At 34.9% G+C, this 22689-nt stretch overlaps 2 protein-coding genes across 5 annotated transcripts; one reads left to right on the forward strand and one right to left on the reverse strand.

Moving 5' to 3' along the window:
• Positions 1-4835: 4835 nt before the first annotated feature.
• Positions 4836-22661, reverse strand: LOC126811915 (protein AMN1 homolog). Of its 4 annotated transcripts, none has more exons than XM_050537970.2 (7): positions 22537-22661; positions 21027-21159; positions 19704-19857; positions 10460-10677; positions 9651-9707; positions 7367-7478; positions 4836-6134 (listed from the first exon to the last, which is right to left on the reverse strand). In XM_050537970.2, exons 1-7 carry the CDS (start codon positions 22575-22577, stop codon positions 6055-6057), a joined length of 795 nt encoding a protein of 264 aa, XP_050393927.1. In that variant the 5' UTR covers positions 22578-22661; the 3' UTR covers positions 4836-6054. The 4 variants fall into 4 exon arrangements, with proteins under 4 accessions (XP_050393927.1, XP_050393930.1, XP_050393929.1 ...); XM_050537973.2 differs by having other exon boundaries at positions 21027-21154; positions 22537-22655; XM_050537972.2 differs by having other exon boundaries at positions 21027-21170; positions 22537-22655.
• LOC130010694 (uncharacterized) lies at positions 11713-19443 on the forward strand. The gene is made up of 3 exons (XM_056098561.1): positions 11713-14160; positions 18507-18563; positions 19249-19443. Exons 1-3 carry the CDS (start codon positions 13245-13247, stop codon positions 19266-19268), a joined length of 993 nt encoding a protein of 330 aa, XP_055954536.1. The 5' UTR covers positions 11713-13244; the 3' UTR covers positions 19269-19443.
• Positions 22662-22689: the final 28 nt, after the last annotated feature.

A 22689-nucleotide genomic window follows, 5' to 3' on the forward strand; every position in this document is an offset into this window, starting at 1 on the left:
CGCTAACATCGATTGAACCGAGCGATATCATCTATTGGCTCAAAATTTTGCCGTAAAAACGATGGAAATCCAATAGGTGGTCATTATCATTGTTCGTAAGCAGGCTATTAAACGTCGATTCCTCACATATCAGATTCGTCTTTAACCTTAATTTGTCTTTAACATTTTGTCATACTTTGCATGCACTGTCTGAAAATGTACAAAACAAATTCAAGAAAACTGATTAATAATAAACATTTCTATTTTTTATTTCCAATTAACACCCAATTATACACATTTTTTCTTTATGAAAATAAAGTTAATAAATTTAATAATAATATTATAGTCATTAAAATTGTTTTTGGATCTAGAAGAAGGCATTTGTTCGAAATTAAAGGAGAGTTACTTTAACTCGGGCGGTAAAACGCACCTCTCCTTCCTAGTTTCGGATGAAAATGTAATAATATGCTGTGTTTTTACAAGGACTATACCCATTCATCTATGTCTTTTGTGTTTGAATACATGTAAAGGAGATTTCAGGTGGACTATATCGTATATATCCTTTCTCAGTGACCAACCACTCCATAAAGTCTCCTCGATATTATGTTGGGGTTTTTTTTTTTAGATCTGTACCTGGTATTGTACTGTATGTGTTTCATTCCAGTATCGTTTGTTTTGTCTCAATTTCCTTGCATTACTTATTAAGGCATTCTAAAATTATAATTAAAGTGAACCATTTGGAACTAATTATGTCTGTCTTCAAATTGGAAACCGATAAGCATTAATTAACGATATGAAGAAAAAAATAAATTCGAATAACATTGAAAAATATTGTTTGAAATTAATGAAGCTAACGTTAAAAATTTAAAAAAATAACTCACAAACTAAATTGAGGCAGGGGGAGCTGGAAGCGGGTAGGTGGGGTGGGGGGTATAACGTATTCATATCTGATGATATACATTCTTCAAATTGTCTGATCTTTATGGTTCTAGTTAAGATAATTTGGCGTTGGTCTGTTAAATGTATTCATCAGAATTCCAAACAGGAGATTGGATATATTTTGATGAATATAATTTAATATATGTAATTTTACTGTGCCCTTTAGAAAACATCCGTAAAAATACACAGCGCTTCCCAATATGTCCCAACTCTCGAAAAATAATTTACTGTCATAATTTAGGCATGATTATAAACACTGAACTTTCTTCTAAATGAGTCGGTCCCAAATCAATATCTGTAATTCTTGTGTTGTTAATCCTACTTGATGTTTTTATTCAAACTAAACGGGAAACCCTGGCGGGCAATTAATCTGTTTGGGTTCATTTAAGCTAGTTGAGAGAGTGTGTAAAGCCTCGTTATTAGATAAAGTAATAATTACGTATAAATATTTAATGTTTCGATTTCCTTGTGATTTGTAACAAGATTTGTAATAGTCATGTTTTATGGTATACATCATCCTGCACGACATTTTCTAATAAATAAAGATTGTTATAGAAACATTATTTGCCATTACTTCTAAGGCGGGTTTGGCAACATGACAGGTTTTGCCTATCTGTCCCCAGCGTTCGGTACGTCAACATCGGATGGAAACGGGTTGTCTCCGAATCAGACATATCAGACCCTGCATGTTGTTACGACATGACACACCAGTCAGCTCGGGATTATTTTTGGAAGTATGTCTATAATAATCATATTTGGGTCAGATCAAAAATACCCCTACCTCTTACGGGCGGAAATCATACACCAAATTCAAAATTCAAAATTAACATTTTTCAGCAGTGCTAGAAAAGAAAAACATAATGTAGTTTTTTCCTACTGAAGAAGAATATGTTGCAAGGAAATTTGGACGGACGGATTTCCATTTAAAATGATTTCAGTTCTTGTTAGGGTTACGGATGGTATCAAATGAATTTACTTGAATGCCAATTACGAAATTAAGTTTTTATATAGAGAATCTCCTACGAGTCTTTTTGGTATCAAAAAATATCAACACAGGTCGATAATGTAAACGAGAAAGTCATATTTGTAGAATAATAAAATCATGTATATTACGTTCTAAATAATGTGTTGTCAAAGTTATCTCACATCTGTTACGAACGGAATTGCAATTGTGGATAGTGTTTAAGCGTTGTATTAAGCCAAATTCGTCATTATATTTGACCTGGACCATGTCTGTCACCAATATGTTATATTATGCGAGTATATTTTTGGTAAAACTTGGGGGGAGGGGGAGGGGGGAACTTGTCCTAATGATGCCTTACTGCAATTTCAACATAAAGTAAACGCAGGAGCTAATTATAATAATGTAAATGGGATGACTTGACAATGTCTTATATACCAGGTTAATCGGTTTAACTCCGGCACTTACTTTATAATGACGGGACAAAACCTAAAATGAACAGTTTTATTTAAATGCAAACATTATCTTGACCAGTTATCAAAAAAGCACCTCTTTTAAAGTTTTTATTCGTACTCGTTTATATCTGAAACTTAAATCATTCACACCAGCTGGCACGGAACAGTGTCTAGTCATACGACAGGGACAAAAACGAGGCCCTCTGTAAAAGAACCCCTGATAGTTGGAATTCGAAAAGGAGGTAGGCTGTCGCATAGATCATAGCACACTTCATGGCGTATGCACTTTTTCATTAGTACGGTTGGGTGTTAAAGATACATTCCCGCGTACAAACTTTGTGATTTGATGATATATTTGGACTAAAATCATATTCAAAGTAACCAGTCTATCAAAAATTTGCTTCAATTCCCTCTCAAAACTTTGTATTCGCCGGGGATACTTATAGCTTTAAGTAAGCTGTTGTTAGACGCAATATCTGTCAACTTAGCTTCATTGTGGGAGGGTCCATTTTTCAGAATGTATTTATCATTACTTACTGTACATTTACCATACATATTGAGGCCTAAGTAAATTCTTAATTATGTCTGTCAACTTCATTTTCCGCCGTTTATATGCAGAGTCTTGTACGTTGACACCCCCCAATGTTCCCAAAACCGCCTAACCATTTGATCAAGAAATAACAACCGCTCCCTCACTTAGGCTGGCACACAATAAGCTGGCAGATAACAGTCGGGTTGCCAGTTAGTGATACCCTGACAATTTTGCCGAGTGCTTGCCCCATGTGCGTTTTATTGAAAATAACCACCCGATAAATACTTTTCTGGGAAAGTATCTTTAAACCCCATTTCAATTCATTTCCTATCTGACTGGTTTAACAACCCCTTTTAATATCTGAGCCCTTCTTTATTTTGAATGAAGATTGTAAAGAAACGATATGTGGAGATCAAGTCTTCATTTCTCAAGTCATATAAATCGGTCTTGGTGTTGTTTTCGCAGAGAAAATCCAACAGTGCTGCGTTTGATGCATGCCTCGAATATGAAATGATTTTTAAAATTTCATTTTGTAATTTATCCCAATAGTACTATTACGTTGAAATGTATTCATTTGCAACCGCCCGAATCAGCATAATGTTTCGGAACCTTAATCAGATATTAAGCTCCGAATTTTAGAAAATAAATACTTAACACTTTACGGCTATTTCATGCCAGCAACTGCTCATTATTTTTGTCATTTTATCAATAATGACAGCGCACCCACCATGACAAAGACATATAACGCACCCACCCTGACATTGACATATAACACACCACCCTGACAATAACATGTAACGCATCCACCCTGACGCCGACAAATAAATCACCACCCCGACAATAACGTTAACACATAATCCTGACAATGGGTCAATTCAAGTCCCGGGTTACACTTGTGTTAAGGTTGTGTTGTAGTGGTGTATAACTGGTGTTCTTTTTAGTGCCTTAACCTGAGCCCCTCGATTTAACACTTGTTTACACCAGTGTCTAAACTAGTTTAATACCAGTGTTAACACTGGTGGAAAATAAAACAACACCTATAAAACTAGTGTTATTTTTAAATGTTACACAATTGTTTTTGCTTCTGTTCTAACGCTTTCAATTCTTTGCATGAGCTTGCAACACCAAAAGAAAGGTAATTGGGGAAGTTAAGTAACCCCTAGGGGAGTGGTATAGTTATTTTTAACAAGATAATAACTTTTATCAAGTTATTAATATCTAACAAGTTTTTAAGTAATTAGAAATAATATTGCACACAGCTCCTTGTCTTTATATTTTTTTCATGTAAATTTGTTTCTTAAATCGGGAAATTGATATTGAAAATATAGACAAACTGAGGGGCTCAGGTATAAGTTAGTGTTTGGGTAACACAGTTAGTCACTGGTGTTCATGTTGTGTAAATATATCCATGTTTAACACGACCTCAACACCACAGACCTTAACTCGGATTGATTTCAAATACAGAGGGGGGGGGGGGGGGTTCTGAGCTTGAGTTAGCACAGCGTTACACCAATGCTACACTGATCTAACTGGCGATAAACAGGACTTGAAGTGACCCAATTATAACGCATCCACCCTGACAATGACATGTAACGCATATCCTAGCTGACAATGACATGTAACGCACAATCCTGACGATGACATTATAACGCATCGACCCTGGCAATGACATGTAACGCACAGTCCTCACAATGATATGTAAGGACTTATCCAATTAAAAGGTGATTATGTGGCTGGCTACATATATTTTAAAAAATTAATTAATAACCTTTCATTTCCTTTGTGGTAAGGACATCAGACGAATGGCTAGATATTGTAAGTGATAAATTTTTGATTTTGATAACATGAACTGTCAAGTATGTGTGGTTTAATGGTCGAGATCGAGACATTAAAAGTAATATATTGAAACAAGTGTAGGCACTTGTGACTTTGTGGCATCATCCTCTACTTAATTATAAAACAATTGAAATTCACTACCTAATTCTTTAATACATAATATGCATGTGAACTACAAGATGAAAAATGCCAGCACTCTAATGTGCAAATTCTTAAAATTGTAAAAAAACATAATCTGCAATTGGATTGTGATCAGCCATTCAGAAATTATTTTGGACAGAATAATGCAGGGGAGACTACTCCATTTTAATGCAAAATAACCGACGTTTAGTAATGTTACGTGAAAGGTGTCATTGTTAGGAGAGTATGTTCTAAAGATATATTCGTCCTCATAATTACTTAACAAATGGCAATGCATGTAAAATGTCTTTATAATAAATACTTTTAATAAACATTATCTTAAAATATAATACAATACTAACTGTCTAACAGCACTAAATCTACTTTCAGTTTATGAAAAAAGAAAATAGGTCAACAGAAAATAAATATGAAATTCATTAACAAACAAATACAAATTCTCCTTAATAAATATGCCTATGTACAATTATTGTTCACAACAATACATCAATTGATTTATAGCATACATTTAGAAAAAACACTAATATACATGTAATCACCATCAAGAAAATAGGTTAAATTAAACAAAGGGGCCTTAATATTATATGTGCTGACCGTTGAAAGTGAGGTACTATCCAACAAAACAATTAACGGTTCTCAATGAGAGGGAATTTACGCTGTTTTAACAGTTGGACCATAGTATATAAAATACAGTTCTTTGTGTAACATAAATTACAATGTGACCACATTCTGAATACATAACTTTATGCCGAAAAACCATCCTGTCACACCATTGCGAATTTTGTCTATGAATGTCCACAATGATTTACCACAATACAGAAACTTTGTACATTTCATTACAATTGTGATAAAAAAACCAATTACAACTGTGATAAGAACCAATTACAACTGTTCAAGCCGATTCCGCACATATATGCCAATCAATCAAGAAGATCACACAAAAACAATTGTAAAGCTTTATATCCATGATTATCCAATATGTTAATATCGCCATAGGGTGACAGGAAGTACCTCTCTTTAATTTTGTTTCTTATCTGTGTAGGAATATGGAAAATTACCAGGGTTCATTCTCTCATGAATGCTTCACACCAAATTTGAAAATAAGCCATTAAAAATTGCGGCCTCTATCACGTTCATAACGAGATAGGGAGACAACATATAATATGCCCACACTGAAATGTGGGCACATAAAACAGTTTCTGTTCATAAAGTTTCTAATAAACCGTAAAGGTCAGTTGTTTTATCTTGGTTCCCTGTCTATGTGCTAATTCTTCTAATGCTATTCTTGCTTGTTCTATAATAAATTTTAAAATACAAATTTAAGATTAATTGATTCCAAAATATACTGTATTTTCAATGATCTAAAAAATCCATTTCATAATGCCAACTAAATGAGAAAAAATTAAATGTTAAAGATGCCTTCCTACGTACAAACTGTGTGAATTTATGATATATTTTAACTAAAAACATATTCAAAATAATTTATCTATCAAACATTTGCTCCAAATCTCCCTCACAAAATAATTTAATCAAAAAACCCCCCAAAAAACTGCGCCAAGCTGTAAAAGTCTATTGAAGGGAGGATCTATTTTTTTCGCTTGTATTTGTCATTACCTGCTGTCTATTTACCATAAATATCGCAGTCTAAGTAAATTTGTGGATTATCATCTGTCAAGTTATTTTTCTGTTGTTTAATAGCAAAGTCTGCAGTACTTAAAAGTCCCATTGTTCTCACAGTTAGTTATTCTATCAACAAAACGAGCCCTCCCTATGTCATTCAAACAGACAGCAATCAGACAGGCTGCCCGTTAGTAATCCCCATACATTTATGTCCTGGATGTCTTTCTGGAAATCCAGTATTTTTCTATTGGGTGTCTACCAAATTTACATACTTTTATTGGAAATAATTAAAAAATGCACTAATTGCTAACAAGTGGATTGAGTAGCTACTTTTAATGACTGTCAATACCCAAAAAACTAATGTGAACAACTAGGACAAGGCCAAAAGCTGTAAATCTGATGTAGGCAAAAAGAAGAGGTTATTGAAATAGAAATTAAATCTATAGTGAATAGGTTTATAAGTTAAAACTGGTAAGTGAAATACTTGTTCATGATTTGATTTTCTTTTTTCTTTGATTTTGTTTAATGCCTTAAATTTGTTGAACACCAGTTACTTTTATATCTTAATAGAATGAGTTATACTGTGCAAATGCTTTACCATATGGCATAGAACAAATTTCTAGATATACAAGAAAAATCTAAAAGAATTCACTTTTTATCACGTCACCTCTGTTTGTTATTATATTTTGTCCATCACAACCATGGTTTTAGCTGTCACGAATAATGAACACTGGAAACTTTGTTAAAGGATAGATCCTTTTATATCGCCATGGAAGGACTATATCAATTGAGCTTGCTAGCCATTAAATATTTGAAATGAAATTAGAAATATGCTGGGGAGCCTGGGGTCTAAAAGCATTTTTATATTTTTGTTTTTTGATTCAAAGATGGAAATTCAAAACTAACCTGTCATTTTAGGGCAACCATGGAATATTAATATAGAAATTTGTTTACAGCACTGAGTAACACCTTCTACAGCTTCATCTGTTAATTCTATACAACTACTTATATCTAATTCCTTACAAAATAAACAAGATAGACAAATATAAACAATCTCTTGTGTTATTTACAGATATTAAAACATAGATATGACGTCACCCTTTGATGTTTTTTAACCAGTATTTAGGATAATGTGCGCTTTTCTTAAACAATCGTCTATTATTTATAAAACTGTCCATTATTTATTGAATAATGGACAGTTTTACTAATAATAGACGATTTTGGGATGTATTTTGGGATTTATTCGGTGAACAAATTAAATTACAGAGAGAGAGAGAGAGAAATGGGGTTTAACGTCCACTTGACACAAACTAGGTCATTTCGGGACTAACACATGGTTCAATTTTATTTCAATAACTCGCTTGCACGTAGGGGTCTTTAGCTGTGGGAGGAAACCGGAGGACCCGGAGAAAACCCATGAGGTTGGACAGGCTTAAATTACAGTGCATAAAATTACTCATAGTTATCGAAATGTCACATGACCAAATGTTGAATTAATGTGTTTGTCCATGTGTAGAATTTACACATTTACGCGACTTTTGGTTTCTTTCCTCCATAAAGAATTCCATTTAAATCCGCCTGTTGTATGTCACTGGTCTGTTTATAAGTATGTTCGACACTTGAACGATGACACAATTTATACGTCCACATGAAAATGTGGACGTATATATTGACGTTGTCTATGTCTGTCCGGACATCATCCATCCGTTCACATTTTGTTTGTGGACACCCTACAGGTTATAACTTGAAATATAGTTTATATCCCAACAATCTCGGTTCCTTTCGATAGTTGGCTTGTATGGGACTGTAACTTCATGGATTATAGCCCCTGATTTTACACACTAGCGGTCACAATTTTTTCCCATTTTGATGAAACGGAACATGTATGTTTATAACCCAAAGATCTCGTTTCTTTGCAATTTGGGTACAAATCGGACCCTAAATTCCTGGATTATGGCCCCTGATTGAACAAAAAAACGTGTTTCAGCTTATCCAACCTACACAAGTCACAAATTTTATCCGATTTTAAAAACTGTTACACATAATGACGGTTGAGTTTGAATTGGTTTGTGCCCTTGATCCTGTACTGTGTCACTGTCACTTATAATTTGGATGGCTAGTACCCTCCATATATTAACCACAATACTAAAAATATTATCAATATCTAAATCATTTTCGTGAGCATCCTTTCAATCACAACTTTGACGACTATTATCGCCCATAATAAGAATATCACAATTTTTACGGCTACTATCTTCCATATCGAGTAGGCCTACATCACCAAATGTAATCAGTATCCAAATGCTTATCACAAATATTCTCATCATTAATATTTGTTTTCGACTGTGTTATAAACATGTCTCCATATTTTGGATTGTCTGTGTATGCTTGCATTATATGGCTGGAGTGTTTTGTCACATGCATTCATGTGCATGTTGTTTTAAGAATCTATCCATTATTTTTGTGGCATGTTCGTTCAGTTGTTCTTTCTATTTACATAATGGACAGTCTTCGGCCATTACCCATCATTTAAATGACTAATATTAAGGACTAAATTCCTAACCCTCGTCTTATGATACCAAACCTAATGCGATATTCTTTTAAAAATGTAGATGTGAAAATCACCACTTTAACAACAAGTGGTGATTTTTGTAACATCCACATTTTTGCAATATTTGTACCTGATCTGAAATGCACAATGAAAATTGAACATACAATCACAAATCTAACTTTCTAACCACTATAATATTTCCAGCTCTCTCTCTTTCAAAGTCACCTTCCGTTGTTTAACTCATCTAAACTGGGTTATTTGTAACAATTTCCCTTCTTATAAAAATTTATAAATTATCATAATTTTAATTAAAATATTTTAAAACTGATGGTCTACTATTGTCTTCAGGTCTGCTTATCAAGCTAATTATATAACATATAATCTCAATGTCTACAATCAATCATAATGACAGACATCTACATCTCATCTCCAGATAGGATCCAAGAGTGAAAGATATCCAGTGCTTCAGAGAATAAATAGTATATAAAGACAGATCATATATAATGGGGGTGTCAAAATGTGTGCTAAATCTGGTCCTGTACATTTCATCACAGGCCTTGACCTTTACAGGAAGTAAATGATTTACTTTCACAGTGTATGTCTAAATGACAGTAATATTGAAGCCAATATATGTTTTACCTTTAATGTGTTTTTACAGTCACCACTAACTAATCTGTAAACACCTTCATCTGTTATCTATAATAATTCACAAAAACATTTAATTATTTTCTTATAGCACATTTATATACTGGTGATAAAGTGATACATATGCGTGGGTGGGTTTGATAATGTACATTGTTTATAAAACCATTTATTAAAATAAAAACGATAAACCAGGGATTATAATTCCTCTAACACCCCTGACTTGTCAAGTCGTGGGCAAGGTGTCAATCTAATTAAAATACAGATCTATATTTCGTTTCGTTTTTTATACTTTCGATTGCCTACACTACATGTAGATCTAACAAGTTTAAATGGGGAGTTCACGTCAGGCGTCAGAATCGATCGATGTTGCAAGTGGCTGCTTTGCTTTGTTTTGATTTCTATCGCTGCTAATTTCTACCCACAGTCCGCGCAAAAAAAATCAAGCACTCGATTCGACAGACCATTTGATTGGCTGACCCCTCATTTAAAGCAGAACACGAGTTAAATAACAAGCCTTCCAGATCCTAGTGTAGTAAAGACAAGCAAAACAAAATTTATGAACTATTAAAACAAAACAAAATAGGATCTGTGTTTTAATCAGATTGGCGTGGTGTATAAGTCTGTTATACACTATATTCACATTACATGTGTACATTTAAAAATAAATCCATAGTGTCCAAATGTCGGTTTTTAATACTGCCACTGCATCAAGGCAGCAGCTTAGTCATCTATGCTATCTACAAAGGCTCACCAAATACCATGAGATGGTTGTTATTTTATTCAAATAAATGAGATATATCTACCTGAGTCATCGATACATTTAAAGATGATAAAAATGATAGATTATCTGCAATAGTTATCATTGATCTATCAGTCAGTTGCGTACAGCCTCGTAAATTCAAGTGTTGTAAATGTCGACAATTTGTTGTTAAAGCGATAACACCATCATCTGTTATATTATCACACTTTCTCAAAAACACTATCTGCAGATGTGGACAAGACTGAGCTAAACTTCTTATACCTGGAATTTATATAATAATAAATAATGACCTCTGTTAATACATCTCACGAACATAACCAGAATCATAAAATAAAAGAAATTTGGGACAGATAAACTTAACCCTTTTTCTATGGGGAGAGAGAAAGACGTTTATGCTATATTGGGCATGCATTTAGTAAAAATTTGAGTATAAGGTATTAGCAAGAGCTTCACAACTGACCATGCAAACATGAAGGTCAAAGTATTTGAGATGTTCATAAAGATTTCCAGTCATTCTTTGGTTACTATTAGTAATTTACAGTGGAAAACTACCAAAATTGAGGGAGGATTAATTTTTTGTAGAGATGGCTTGGTAACTGAAAATGTCAACATATTCCATAGGCTAGGGTTTGCTGGGGTTTTTTTGGGTTTTTTAAAAAAAAAAACAACAAAAAAATTTGCTTGCAATTTACAACCAATCCATACATGTGCTGTATCATGTGCTCAATCTTAGTAACTGATCAAAATGGTGTTATTTCAGGAAGAATGTTTAAAACATGTGGCATTAGCTGTGTTCGTTGAGGAAGAGTATAATCAATTGAGGAACAAAACAAGAGACAGAGAAAAAAATGGGGTTTAACGTCCATTCAACACAAACTAGGTAGTTTCGGGACTAAAACATAATATAATTTTATTTCAATAATTCAGTTCCGTGTAGAGGTCTTTAGCAGCGGGAGGAAACCCACAAGGTTGGACAGGGGACCCTACTCCTTGTCACGTACAACCGGGGAATCTAAACCATGCCAGTTGACTCAATGACAGACCTTATGATACAGCGCGCATGTGCTAACCATTCGACCATCCAACCCCCTGGAACACAACAAATGTGGGCTAGACGTTCTCTTTTGATGTACAGAACTTCAAGAAGCGATCTTTAAAAATGAACAGGAATTTTGATTGCCAAGTCAAAGATATGATATGAAGTACGATGTCGTCGAATATAAAACAATTTGATTTGTATGATGAATTGGTCGGATACAACCACTCCATCCAACGTTTGTATGGCTTGATTGTATTCATGTAACAGGGTCATATTTTGGGACTCTGTCAATTAATGTTGGTGAAGAATGTCCTGATCAGTGTCTTGATTGTTGGAAGTTTTTAATAAGTGAGTTTATAGTTTTGGTTGTGAGATAATGTAAATTCATTAAAATGTTTTGGGGGATGGATTTTCAGTTGTATGGGTCTGGAATTGTATTGTCCGGATTATGGTGTTTTATTTTAGTGGTTGAAATGTCTTAGTTCTTATATGGGTTTACTTTTAATATTTTTTGGTATAGTTGAAAGGATAACTCGTTGGACTCTTTATAGTTCTGAAGGTGGTCTCTTTCTGAAATATTGTTTATCAGGTGATTAGTAATTCTTTGTCCTGGTTGGTTATTCAGAAGTTTAGCTGGGATAAAACTAAATTACACGCATGCATCAGTACCACATGTTACAGATTTAGTGAAGGTCAATACCGGCTCTTTTCCACAAATGGGTAAGCTATTTAATTTAACTTTCTTGTAATAGATGACTGCAAGTGGACTGTGAGTTTCATGAGTGTTTGATATATAATTATATATGTAATTCAAATACTGTAAGGTAAAAATTGTAGGATGTGTAGCCAATAGAACTGTTGGTTACGAATATATGGATAATGGCAACTATTGTATTTTCAGGGCCAACTTGTCGAGCATAAATGTATTTTGTGTTATAGTTATGTGTAGTACCAACAGAAATGGTGTTTAATGGTTATGGTGAATTGAAATACATCTAGATCGACCAACATCGACTACGCGCTTACGCGTTTCATTTAATTGTTTTAAACTGTATCATGTGTCGTTTGTGGATTATATAAACTTATTTAAACCTTATCGTGTTGTCAATCAAGAAATCTATTTTCCCGAACTAAGCAGGTTCAATCTATCAACTTTACCACACCATTGCAGGTGATGGAAAGGGTAGGTCTGCAATAATGGAGGCACCAGGGGGAGTAGATTTTCTTGGTTGTACCAGTAACAAGTTGAACTGTTTAGTTTTCAATTAACTTATCGTTAGACTTTAAAGTGAATCCGATGGCGTTTAATTACTGACATTCAAATTTATATGCACATTATCATCAAGCTTGAATTCTCGTGACTTTGTGACAGTGTTTAACCACTGGAACTGAAATTATAACAGATTCTGGATGAAGATTGGAACTGTGTAACAGTGAATATTGAACATTAATATTATGAACTATTGATTAATTTAGTGTTAATTTGATTAATTTAGTGTTAATTTGTTTGTTTTCATTTATTTTTAGTGTCGGTAAACCTGGTATGTATGGTTGTAAGTATGGATGTTGACAGCACTAATAAATAAATAGGTCAAGTTTAAATAAGTTAGGGCATAAAATTCCGTAACTATTGATAATCTTAGAACATCATTCAATACACATTGCATTATACTAAAATATATAACAGTTATCCCAGTAACACTATAACTTGTATTGTCTTTATTTTATCAACAGTGGAGTTTTTTTTATGTAGAGTTTAGAGTAGTTTGGTCAGTTGATTGGTTTGAATATGTCGGAGGAAGAAGTTGTGGTCTTGGGTAACACACTAAGAAAGTTGGGTCTTTTTCCAAAGCGTATAGGTAAGACTGAAGATGACGTTGCTGAGTGGATGGAAGATGTTTTGAAATCTAAAGGTAAGTGGCCGGTTAAATCGGATGATGAAACAGAGTCGTCTACTAAATCAAGACCACCAGTTAATCCGATGCCGAAGTTGTCAATGTTTTATGGTGAACCAGGAAAAGGTGAAGTTAGTTACGACCTTTGGAGATACGAAGTAGATTGTTTAATTTCAGAAGGTGTATATGATAACCATGTAATACTGTTGGCTATTCGCCGATCACTTAAAGGGGAGGCCGGTAAGGTTATAATGCGGTTAGGTCCGCATGTTGATGTTAAAACTGTCTTAGCCAAATTGCATAGTGTTTACGGTACATGTGAAGAAGCAGAATCTTTAATCGGACTCTTTTACAGTGCTAAACAATATCCATCTGAAACGGTTACAGATTGGGCATGCCGGTTAGAAGATATATTCGCAAGAGTAACTCGAGAGGGTAGTCCAGATCCTAAAGAATCCGATGAGACATTAAGGAATGTATTTTGGCGTGGATTGTTGCCACACTTACGTGATTTGTCTGCTCACAAATATGATAAATCAACAAGTTTCGACACACTACGTGTTCAACTTCGCCGTATAGAGCATGATGTTAACCAACGAAACTTATCAGCGAGTACCGCTACTTCGAAGCCAAATCCTTTTAACATGATACATACAAAGTCTTCTAATTCTGAATTTCAGGAACTTAAAGGGATAGTTCACAGTATTTCTTCACAAGTTAGTGGATTGAAGGATCAAGTTTCGCAATTAGCTTATAAAGTTGACAGACCTAAGGTTCCACGATGGCAGTCACAAGGAAATGATTCAAGAGGTGAGATGTCAAATAATTTTAGTAGTAATAACCGGGATAATCGGCGTAGTAGTCAAGGACCGGGACCCAAGTGTTGGGCTTGTGGTCAGTACGGTCATATTAGGTTGGGTTGCAGAGCAGCATTTAACCAGAATCGTTCTTTAAACGTTCACAACCTCAGGCCAAGGGAAGCGCCCTGGGGTACTCCACGCAGAGACTTCCCAGAGCGACGTTGAAATCGAATTTTGTAGTTGGTGAACCTAATGAAGCCAATGTTAAAGTTGAGGGAAATTGTTGTACTGCACTTTTAGATACTGGATCAACTGTGTCTACTGTAAGTGAAGAGTTATATAATTCTAAATTAAAACATTTACCTTTACAACCGCTTAAAACTATGTTGGATATAGAATGTGCTGATGGTAAACCATTGCCGTATAAAGGATATATTGAAGCAGATTTACAGTTTTCAGAATTGACAGATGAAACAATAACTTGTATTTTATTAGTAGTTCCGGTGAGTAGATATAATTCATTGGTTCCGGTTTTACTTGGAACAAATGTATTGACTCTTCTGATGAAACAATGTAAAGATGAACATGGGAAATCTTTTCTCCAAAAAGCGAAATTAACCACTTCTTGGTATTTATCTTTTCGTAGTATGGATTTATCAGAAAAAGAATTAGTCAAACGAGATTTCAGTTTAGGAATAGTGAAAAGTGCCTCAGTCAATAGGATACTAGTTCGTCCAAATTCTCGTATAACGTTACCATGTTATGTTGATAAAAGGTTACGATACCCGAAGGTGTCGGTGATGGTACACCCATGTCAACGTTCCAGTATTTCATCTGATTTAGATGTTTCTCCATCCATAATGATGTATGATTACAATAATACAGATTATATTTCAGTTAACGTTTCAAATGTGTCTACAAATACTATTGTTATTTCACCCAAAGCTATTGTGTGTGAACTACAGCCGGTAAATATTGAAGATAACGAAGTTACTTCAGATGGATCCAATGCCTCGGTCTTAAATAAAGTAGAAATTGACGAAAGCGATTTATCAGAGGAAGAGATAATTCAAGGTAAGAACCTGTTGTTAAGTTTTGACGATATTTTCGCACATAATGATCTGGACTTGGGACATACATCCAGAGTACAACACAGAATTGAACTTATAGATGAACAACCGTTTAAGCAACGGCACCGCCGTATACCTCCATCGATGTTTACTGAAGTAAAAGATCATTTAAAGCAGTTGTTAGCATGTGGTGTTATAAGAAATTCACATAGTCCATGGGCATCAAACGTGGTACTTTGTCGTAGAAAGAACGGTAAATTACGCATGTGCACTGATTTCAGACAATTGAATAATAGAACGATCAAGGATTCGTACGCTCTTCCCAGAATTGATGAGTTATTGGATCATTTAGCAGGTAACAAATTTTATTCAAAGTTAGATATGAAGTCCGGATATTACCAGGTCGAAGTTGCCGAAGAACATAAGGAGCGTACCGCTTTCACAATTGGTCCGCTTGGTTTTTATGAGTATAACAGACTTCCTTTTGGTCTTTGTAATTCTCCCGCGACGTTTCAGAGGCTTTTAGAAGATTGCTTAGGAGATCTTCATTTGACGATATGTGTAGTGTATATTGATGATTTGATTATTTTTGCAGATTCATTCGAGGAGCATCTACAGCGCTTAAATAAGGTTTTAGAGCGTTTACGTCAGTGTAATTTAAAATTAGCACCTGATAAATGTAGTTTCTTTAAAAGACGTGTAAACTATGTTGGACATGTTATCTCCGAAGCGGGTATTGAACCAGATCCAGAGAAAATTGAGGTGATCCAAAAATGGCCACGCCCATTGAATTCTGTCGAGGTAAGAAAATTTCTTGGATTTGCTGGTTATTATCGTCGTTTTGTGAAAGATTTTTCGAAAATATCAAAACCTTTATCTATTTTGATGCCCACAACGGGTAAGAAAAATAAAAGTAATGTTTCCGTCAAGTGGAAGTGGGATATTGAGCAGGAAAATGCATTCTGTGAATTAAAGGATCATTTGTGTAGTTCTCCAATTCTTACAAGCTGTGACTATACGTTACCATTCGTTTTACATATTGACGCTTGTCAAACTGGTCTGGGTGCAGTTCTTTATCAGAAACGAGATAATTTATTGAAAGTTGTGGCTTACGCGAGCAGAAGTGTGAATAAATCGGAACAAAATTATTCTGCTCATAAATTGGAATTTTTAGGGTTAAAATGGGCCGTTACAGAAAAGTTTCATGATTATTTGTATGGGAACAAGTTTGTGGTGTATACCGACAATAATCCATTAACCTATATTTTGACTTCCGCTAAATTAGATGCAACAGGTCATAGATGGCTCGCCGCTCTTTCTGCGTATGATTTTGAAATAAAATACAGACCCGGGAAAAATAATTTGGACGCCGATTTATTGTCAAGATTACATAAAGAATCGGAATATATTTCACATGAACAGGTACATGTAATTTGTAATTCTATTCAGCCGAGTAATTATGCCGAATGTTTAAGTATATCACCAGAATTAGTGCCGGAGGTAAATTTAGGTCTAAATGGTATGACACCACGTGATTGGAGAAAGGAACAAGCAAAAGATGCCTCTATATTGTCTATTCTTAAATATTTAAGGTCGGGAATAAAGCCATTTGACAAGGAGTTCAACAAAGAGGTCCAAGTATTATGTCGTCGTTTAGAACACTTAAAGCTGAAACAGGGAGTTTTATATCGATCTGTGGAACATGAAGGGGAGATAATTGAACAACTCGTACTTCCAGGTCATTATAGGAAATTAGCATTTCAGGCTCTTCACGATGATCTTGGTCACATGGGTAGAGATAGAACTATGGTATTAATGAGGGAACGATTTTATTGGCCTGGTATGGCAAGTGATGTTGAACTTTGGATCAAGAATTGTGAACGTTGTTTGAGACGAAAATCTCCTACAAATATCCGAGCCCCTTTGGTGAATATAGAAACTACTCACCCCCTTGAAGTTGTTGCGATGGATTTTCTAACACTAGAACCATCTAAAGGTAATTATCAGTATATTCTAGTTATTACAGATCTGTTCACAAAATATGCTCAAGCAATACCTACACGGAATATGACAGCTCGCACAACGGCTGAAGTATTTTTCAATAATTTTATAGTTCATTATGGTTTACCAAGTCGGATACATTCTGATCAAGGAGCTAATTTTGAGAGTAAAATTATTAAAGAATTATGTAGTTTAGTAGGTATGGATAAATCCCGCACCACAGCTTATCACCCGATGGGTAATGGGCAGTGTGAAAGATTTAATCGGACACTTTTGAATATGCTGGGTACACTTACGCCGGAGAAGAAAAATGATTGGAAAATACAAGTAGCACCTCTTGTACATGCATATAATTGCACACGACATGAAACCACTGGATTTTCACCTTTCTATTTAATGTTTGGACGCCACCCTCGTCTTCCAATAGATTTAGCGTTTGGAGTGAGTCGAGAAGTGTCTAATGTGTCATTACATTCGTATGTAAAAGCGTTAAAGGAACGGTTACAACGTTCTTATGAATTAGCGATTAAATCATCAGAGAATTGTAAAGAAAAACAGAAGACAAAATATGATCGGAAAGTTAAAGGTATTCGTCTTGATATTGGTGATCGTGTTTTAGTACGTACTTTAGCGTTTCAGGGAAAACACAAATTAGCTGATCGATGGGAACCTGGCGTTTACATTGTTGAGGATCAACCTAATTTGGAAATTCCTGTTTTTGTGGTCAGACCAGAGTCTGGGCGTGGACGATCGCGTACTTTACATCGAAATAATTTGTTATCAATCAATAGCGTTGAACCCGTGTATTTTCCGACTCCAAAACCGAGAAAGCGAAAAATAGTAATTGAGTCTAAAGTAGCTGCGGAAAAATGTGTTGAATTAGATTCAAGTTCTGATGAAGAATTTAGTTATGTGGAAGCCAATGATCCTGTAAATGAGAATTACCCGGAGGTTATTCTTACGGGAGGAGGGGAAGGTGATCATGAAATTATCGAGGATATTGTTGAGGGGGATCACAATACCGAGATATTTCATGGGGCATCTAATGACGCATCTGTAAGTAATGAAAATACTGAGGTAAAATCAATTGAAGTTAATGTTTCAGGTGACGCCGTAGATAATAATCCAAGTCCTCTACCGGCAGATGTATCTATTGAAACAAGACCTCGCCGAACATGTAACCAACCTCAATGGATGCAGAGTGGTGATTTTGTTATGGCTCAAATTAATAATCCGTCAGATTGGTATGAGAAAGCTAACTATATTCATTCATTACATCTTTCAGGTTCTTTAAGCAAAATGGCTCCAGAGGTTAGTACGGCATTGTTGTCGTTAATTACTGGTAAGTAAATGACGGGACGTCATTTTTACGGTGGGGGGAAGTATGTAACAGGGTCATATTTTGGGACTCTGTCAATTAATGTTGGTGAAGAATGTCCTGATCAGTGTCTTGATTGTTGGAAGTTTTTAATAAGTGAGTTTATAGTTTTGGTTGTGAGATAATGTAAATTCATTAAAATGTTTTGGGGGATGGATTTTCAGTTGTATGGGTCTGGAATTGTATTGTCCGGATTATGGTGTTTTATTTTAGTGGTTGAAATGTCTTAGTTCTTATATGGGTTTACTTTTAATATTTTTTGGTATAGTTGAAAGGATAACTCGTTGGACTCTTTATAGTTCTGAAGGTGGTCTCTTTCTGAAATATTGTTTATCAGGTGATTAGTAATTCTTTGTCCTGGTTGGTTATTCAGAAGTTTAGCTGGGATAAAACTAAATTACACGCATGCATCAGTACCACATGTTACAGATTTAGTGAAGGTCAATACCGGCTCTTTTCCACAAATGGGTAAGCTATTTAATTTAACTTTCTTGTAATAGATGACTGCAAGTGGACTGTGAGTTTCATGAGTGTTTGATATATAATTATATATGTAATTCAAATACTGTAAGGTAAAAATTGTAGGATGTGTAGCCAATAGAACTGTTGGTTACGAATATATGGATAATGGCAACTATTGTATTTTCAGGGCCAACTTGTCGAGCATAAATGTATTTTGTGTTATAGTTATGTGTAGTACCAACAGAAATGGTGTTTAATGGTTATGGTGAATTGAAATACATCTAGATCGACCAACATCGACTACGCGCTTACGCGTTTCATTTAATTGTTTTAAACTGTATCATGTGTCGTTTGTGGATTATATAAACTTATTTAAACCTTATCGTGTTGTCAATCAAGAAATCTATTTTCCCGAACTAAGCAGGTTCAATCTATCAACTTTACCACACCATTGCAGGTGATGGAAAGGGTAGGTCTGCAATATTCATTTTTTAAAAACTTGATGTATTTGTTCTATGAAGAAGTATGTATAACAGATTTGAGTTTTATAATACAATCATTGCTCCTGGTGGATGGGTGTCAATATGACTGGCAGACTATTTTTCCCAAAAATGGGTTCTGAAATCAATCATATGAACCTACCTTCAGAGGTGATAGCTGATCGAATTTCTGTAGCAGTACAATTAAGATCTATTTTACACAAATAAGGACACGCTTTCTTTAACTTGTATAAACCATTGTCTGTTATATTTTCACAAAGATTCAGTTCAAGTGTTTTTAATCTTTTATGCACAACCTAAAAAACAATACAAATATTCAACAGTACAAATACAAATATATTACAATGCATCAAATAGTAGTAAGCTTATACATAATCTGATGAGTTCATATAATCTTATATCAAACATGAGTAGCCTACATACTCTGTTTCAAATATAAGTACATATAATCTTATATTAAATATGGGTACATATAATCTTATAATTATATCAAATATGAGTAAGCTTATATATAATCTTATTTCAAATATGAGTACATATAATCTTATATCAAATGTGAATAGCTTACATTTATTCTTATTTCAAATATGAGTACATAATATGATCTTATATCAAATATGGGTACATACAATCTTATATCAAATATGGGTACATACAATCTTAGAAAATAAGCCCATTATGTTTATTTGAGTAAATAAAATTAGGGATTAAATATATAATTGTAATTTATTTGCTAGGAGTGAAATGAAATGACACGATGATTAACGTCCTACATTTTCTGCTTCATCCAGGTTGATAAAGACAGACATACACTATGCAGTGTGCTATGACTACTATGAGTGAAATTTTACCAGAATAGCCTACTCTTCAATAATTGTTAATCCCAATGGTTCTTTATATGTACACTAGACGCTGTTTAAATTTTAAATTAATAACTGATCTTGATTTGTGATACACTATTTCAATAATGGTCAATTTGAGCATAGTATTTGTTTCAAAAGTATTATGAATCAAAGGCTCGTAATTGTGGGAGGAGAGTTCATGGGGCTTAAAATTCATATCCTTATACATGGTGACGCACAATTCATAATTACCAATCTCATTAAAACACAGATCCTATTTCGTTTTGTTTTTATATAGTTCAAAATTTCGTTTTATTTGTTTTTACTACACTAGGATCTGGAAGAGTTGTTATCGTTGACGTGTTCTGGATGATGTGAGGGTTTAGGCAATGAAACAGTCTGTTACAGCGAGCTTTTGGCATGTGGGTAATCCACTAGAAACATCAATGCTGATTGGTTAATCAAATGTCTGATGTTATAGGGTCAAAAGCCGCTCGTAAGACCTCTGACGCGACCTAACTACAACTGGTCAGATCTTCATGTAGTGTAGACCATCAAAAGTATAAAAAATCAAAACGAAATATAGATCTGTATTTTAATCTTGATTTGTGATACACTATTACCATTTCTATATTTTCATCCGTAACCAAGCCTCTTCTTGACATAAGTTTCAAACACTGATCTTTTATATGTGGTGGTGCATCATGAAGCATTTCTGCATAGTGACCAATCTCAGTAACCACTGCTCTGGCTGATCTAAATGAAAACTTAAATATAATTTTCCATTATTAAAAAAATATGGCTAGATCAATGCATCCATGAAGGATAATCCAAGGGATCAGGAGACTGGTAGTCGAGAGATCTCATTCTTGTTGTATACATATTCACCCCGCGTCTTGCAGATGCCCTAATTTAGGCAATTTCTTTAAAGGATTGAAAGGGAGTTATTGGTGGGGGGGGGGAGCTGGGTGACTCTAGAGCTCTACCGCTGATCAGGTGACTGGTAGTCGAGAGATCTCATTCTTGTAGTATACATATTCACGAGTCCTGCAGATGCCCTTATAATTTAGGCTATTTTTTAAAGGATTGAAAGGTGGGTCCTGGGTGAGAAGTGGACTTGTAACGTTGTTCGGGGGTGGGGGGGAGCTGGGTGACTCTAAGAGCTCTACCGCTGATAGGACAAGAGATTTTTTTAAAAATCAGATGTGATATGGTGCATTTTGCATACGCCATCTCCCGGATCAAAAGGACCAATAGCTTGACCATGACTAACATATCACAGAGATCGTAAACAGAATAGAGTAACAACACTGTACAAATGGCATCAGCTGTTGTGAGAGAGAGAGAGAGAGAGAGAGAGAGAGATGGGGTTAACATCCACTTGACACAAACTATATAGGTCATTTCGGGACTAACACATGGTTCAATTTCATTTCTATAATTCGCTTGCGCGTAGGGGTCTTTAGCAGTGGGAGGAAACCGGAGGACCCAGAGAAAACTCACGAGGTTGGACAGGCAACCCTACTCCTTGTCGATCACGTACACCCGGGGATTCGAAACCACGCCAGTTAACTCGATCATGCGACAGACCTTCATATGATACAGTACCCACGTGCTAACCATTCAGCCATCCAACCCCCCAGCTGTTGTGAACAAAAATTGTTTTTCACAATTCCATTTATGATTTCACTGAAGACGATGAAGTACATTTTGGTAAATTCAACTTAATTTGCTTTCTCTGGTTGATTTATAGAATATATTAATACTCAGAATAGCCCTACTCCCTGAAATCTTGGTTCACCAGTTTTGCCTTTGGATGAATTGGTTGGGTGGTGGGCAGTTGGTGGACCAAATTGGTGCACTGGGCAACAAATGCCCTGATCAAACTACCGATAGTATTGATAGTCTGAGCGATTGGGCAACAAATGCCCTGATCAAACTACCGATAGTATTGATAGTCTGAGCGATTTTGCTATTGTGGTGCGTGCACGTTTTAAATTATCATAATGTGATTAATTTTTAGCTTATTTATGACATAATAATATATCCAATCGCAGTCTTCACTTAGTAATAGTAGAGCTAGGCCTATGCTATTCTATTTTGAGTTTCGTCGACACATTGGGGACTTCTTACATATAAAATAAACTTGTCATCGTGTCGCGATTGCTTCCCATTTTTTTAGTAATTTACTGCACTCTGTCTGTTCACAATTCCACTATTATCAACAATTTGTTTACAAACAGCGACCGTAATATTTTTGACCAATGAAATAGAAGAAATTGTTGA

This window comes from Patella vulgata, chromosome 2 (genome assembly GCF_932274485.2).
Source record: "Patella vulgata chromosome 2, xgPatVulg1.2, whole genome shotgun sequence".
NCBI classification, from domain to species: domain Eukaryota; kingdom Metazoa; phylum Mollusca; class Gastropoda; family Patellidae; genus Patella; species Patella vulgata.

Coding starts and splice junctions, on each gene's coding strand:
- LOC130010694 (XM_056098561.1), top strand. CDS start 13,245: ATGTCGGAGGAAGAAGTTGTGGTCTTGGGTAACACACTAAGAAAGTTG. Junction 14,161..18,506: donor ACAAGGAAATGATTCAAGAG/GTGAGATGTCAA, acceptor TACATCTTTCAG/GTTCTTTAAGCAAAATGGCT. Junction 18,564..19,248: donor ATTGTTGTCGTTAATTACTG/GTAAGTAAATGA, acceptor TTGTATTTTCAG/GGCCAACTTGTCGAGCATAA.
- LOC126811915 (XM_050537970.2), bottom strand. CDS start 22,577: ATGGGAAGCAATCGCGACACGATGACAAGTTTATTTTATAT. Junction 7,479..9,650: donor ACTGTAAAAACACATTAAAG/GTAAAACATATA, acceptor TTATTTTGTAAG/GAATTAGATATAAGTAGTTG. Junction 6,135..7,366: donor TGGTTGCCCTAAAATGACAG/GTTAGTTTTGAA, acceptor AATTTATTATAG/AACAAGCAAGAATAGCATTA.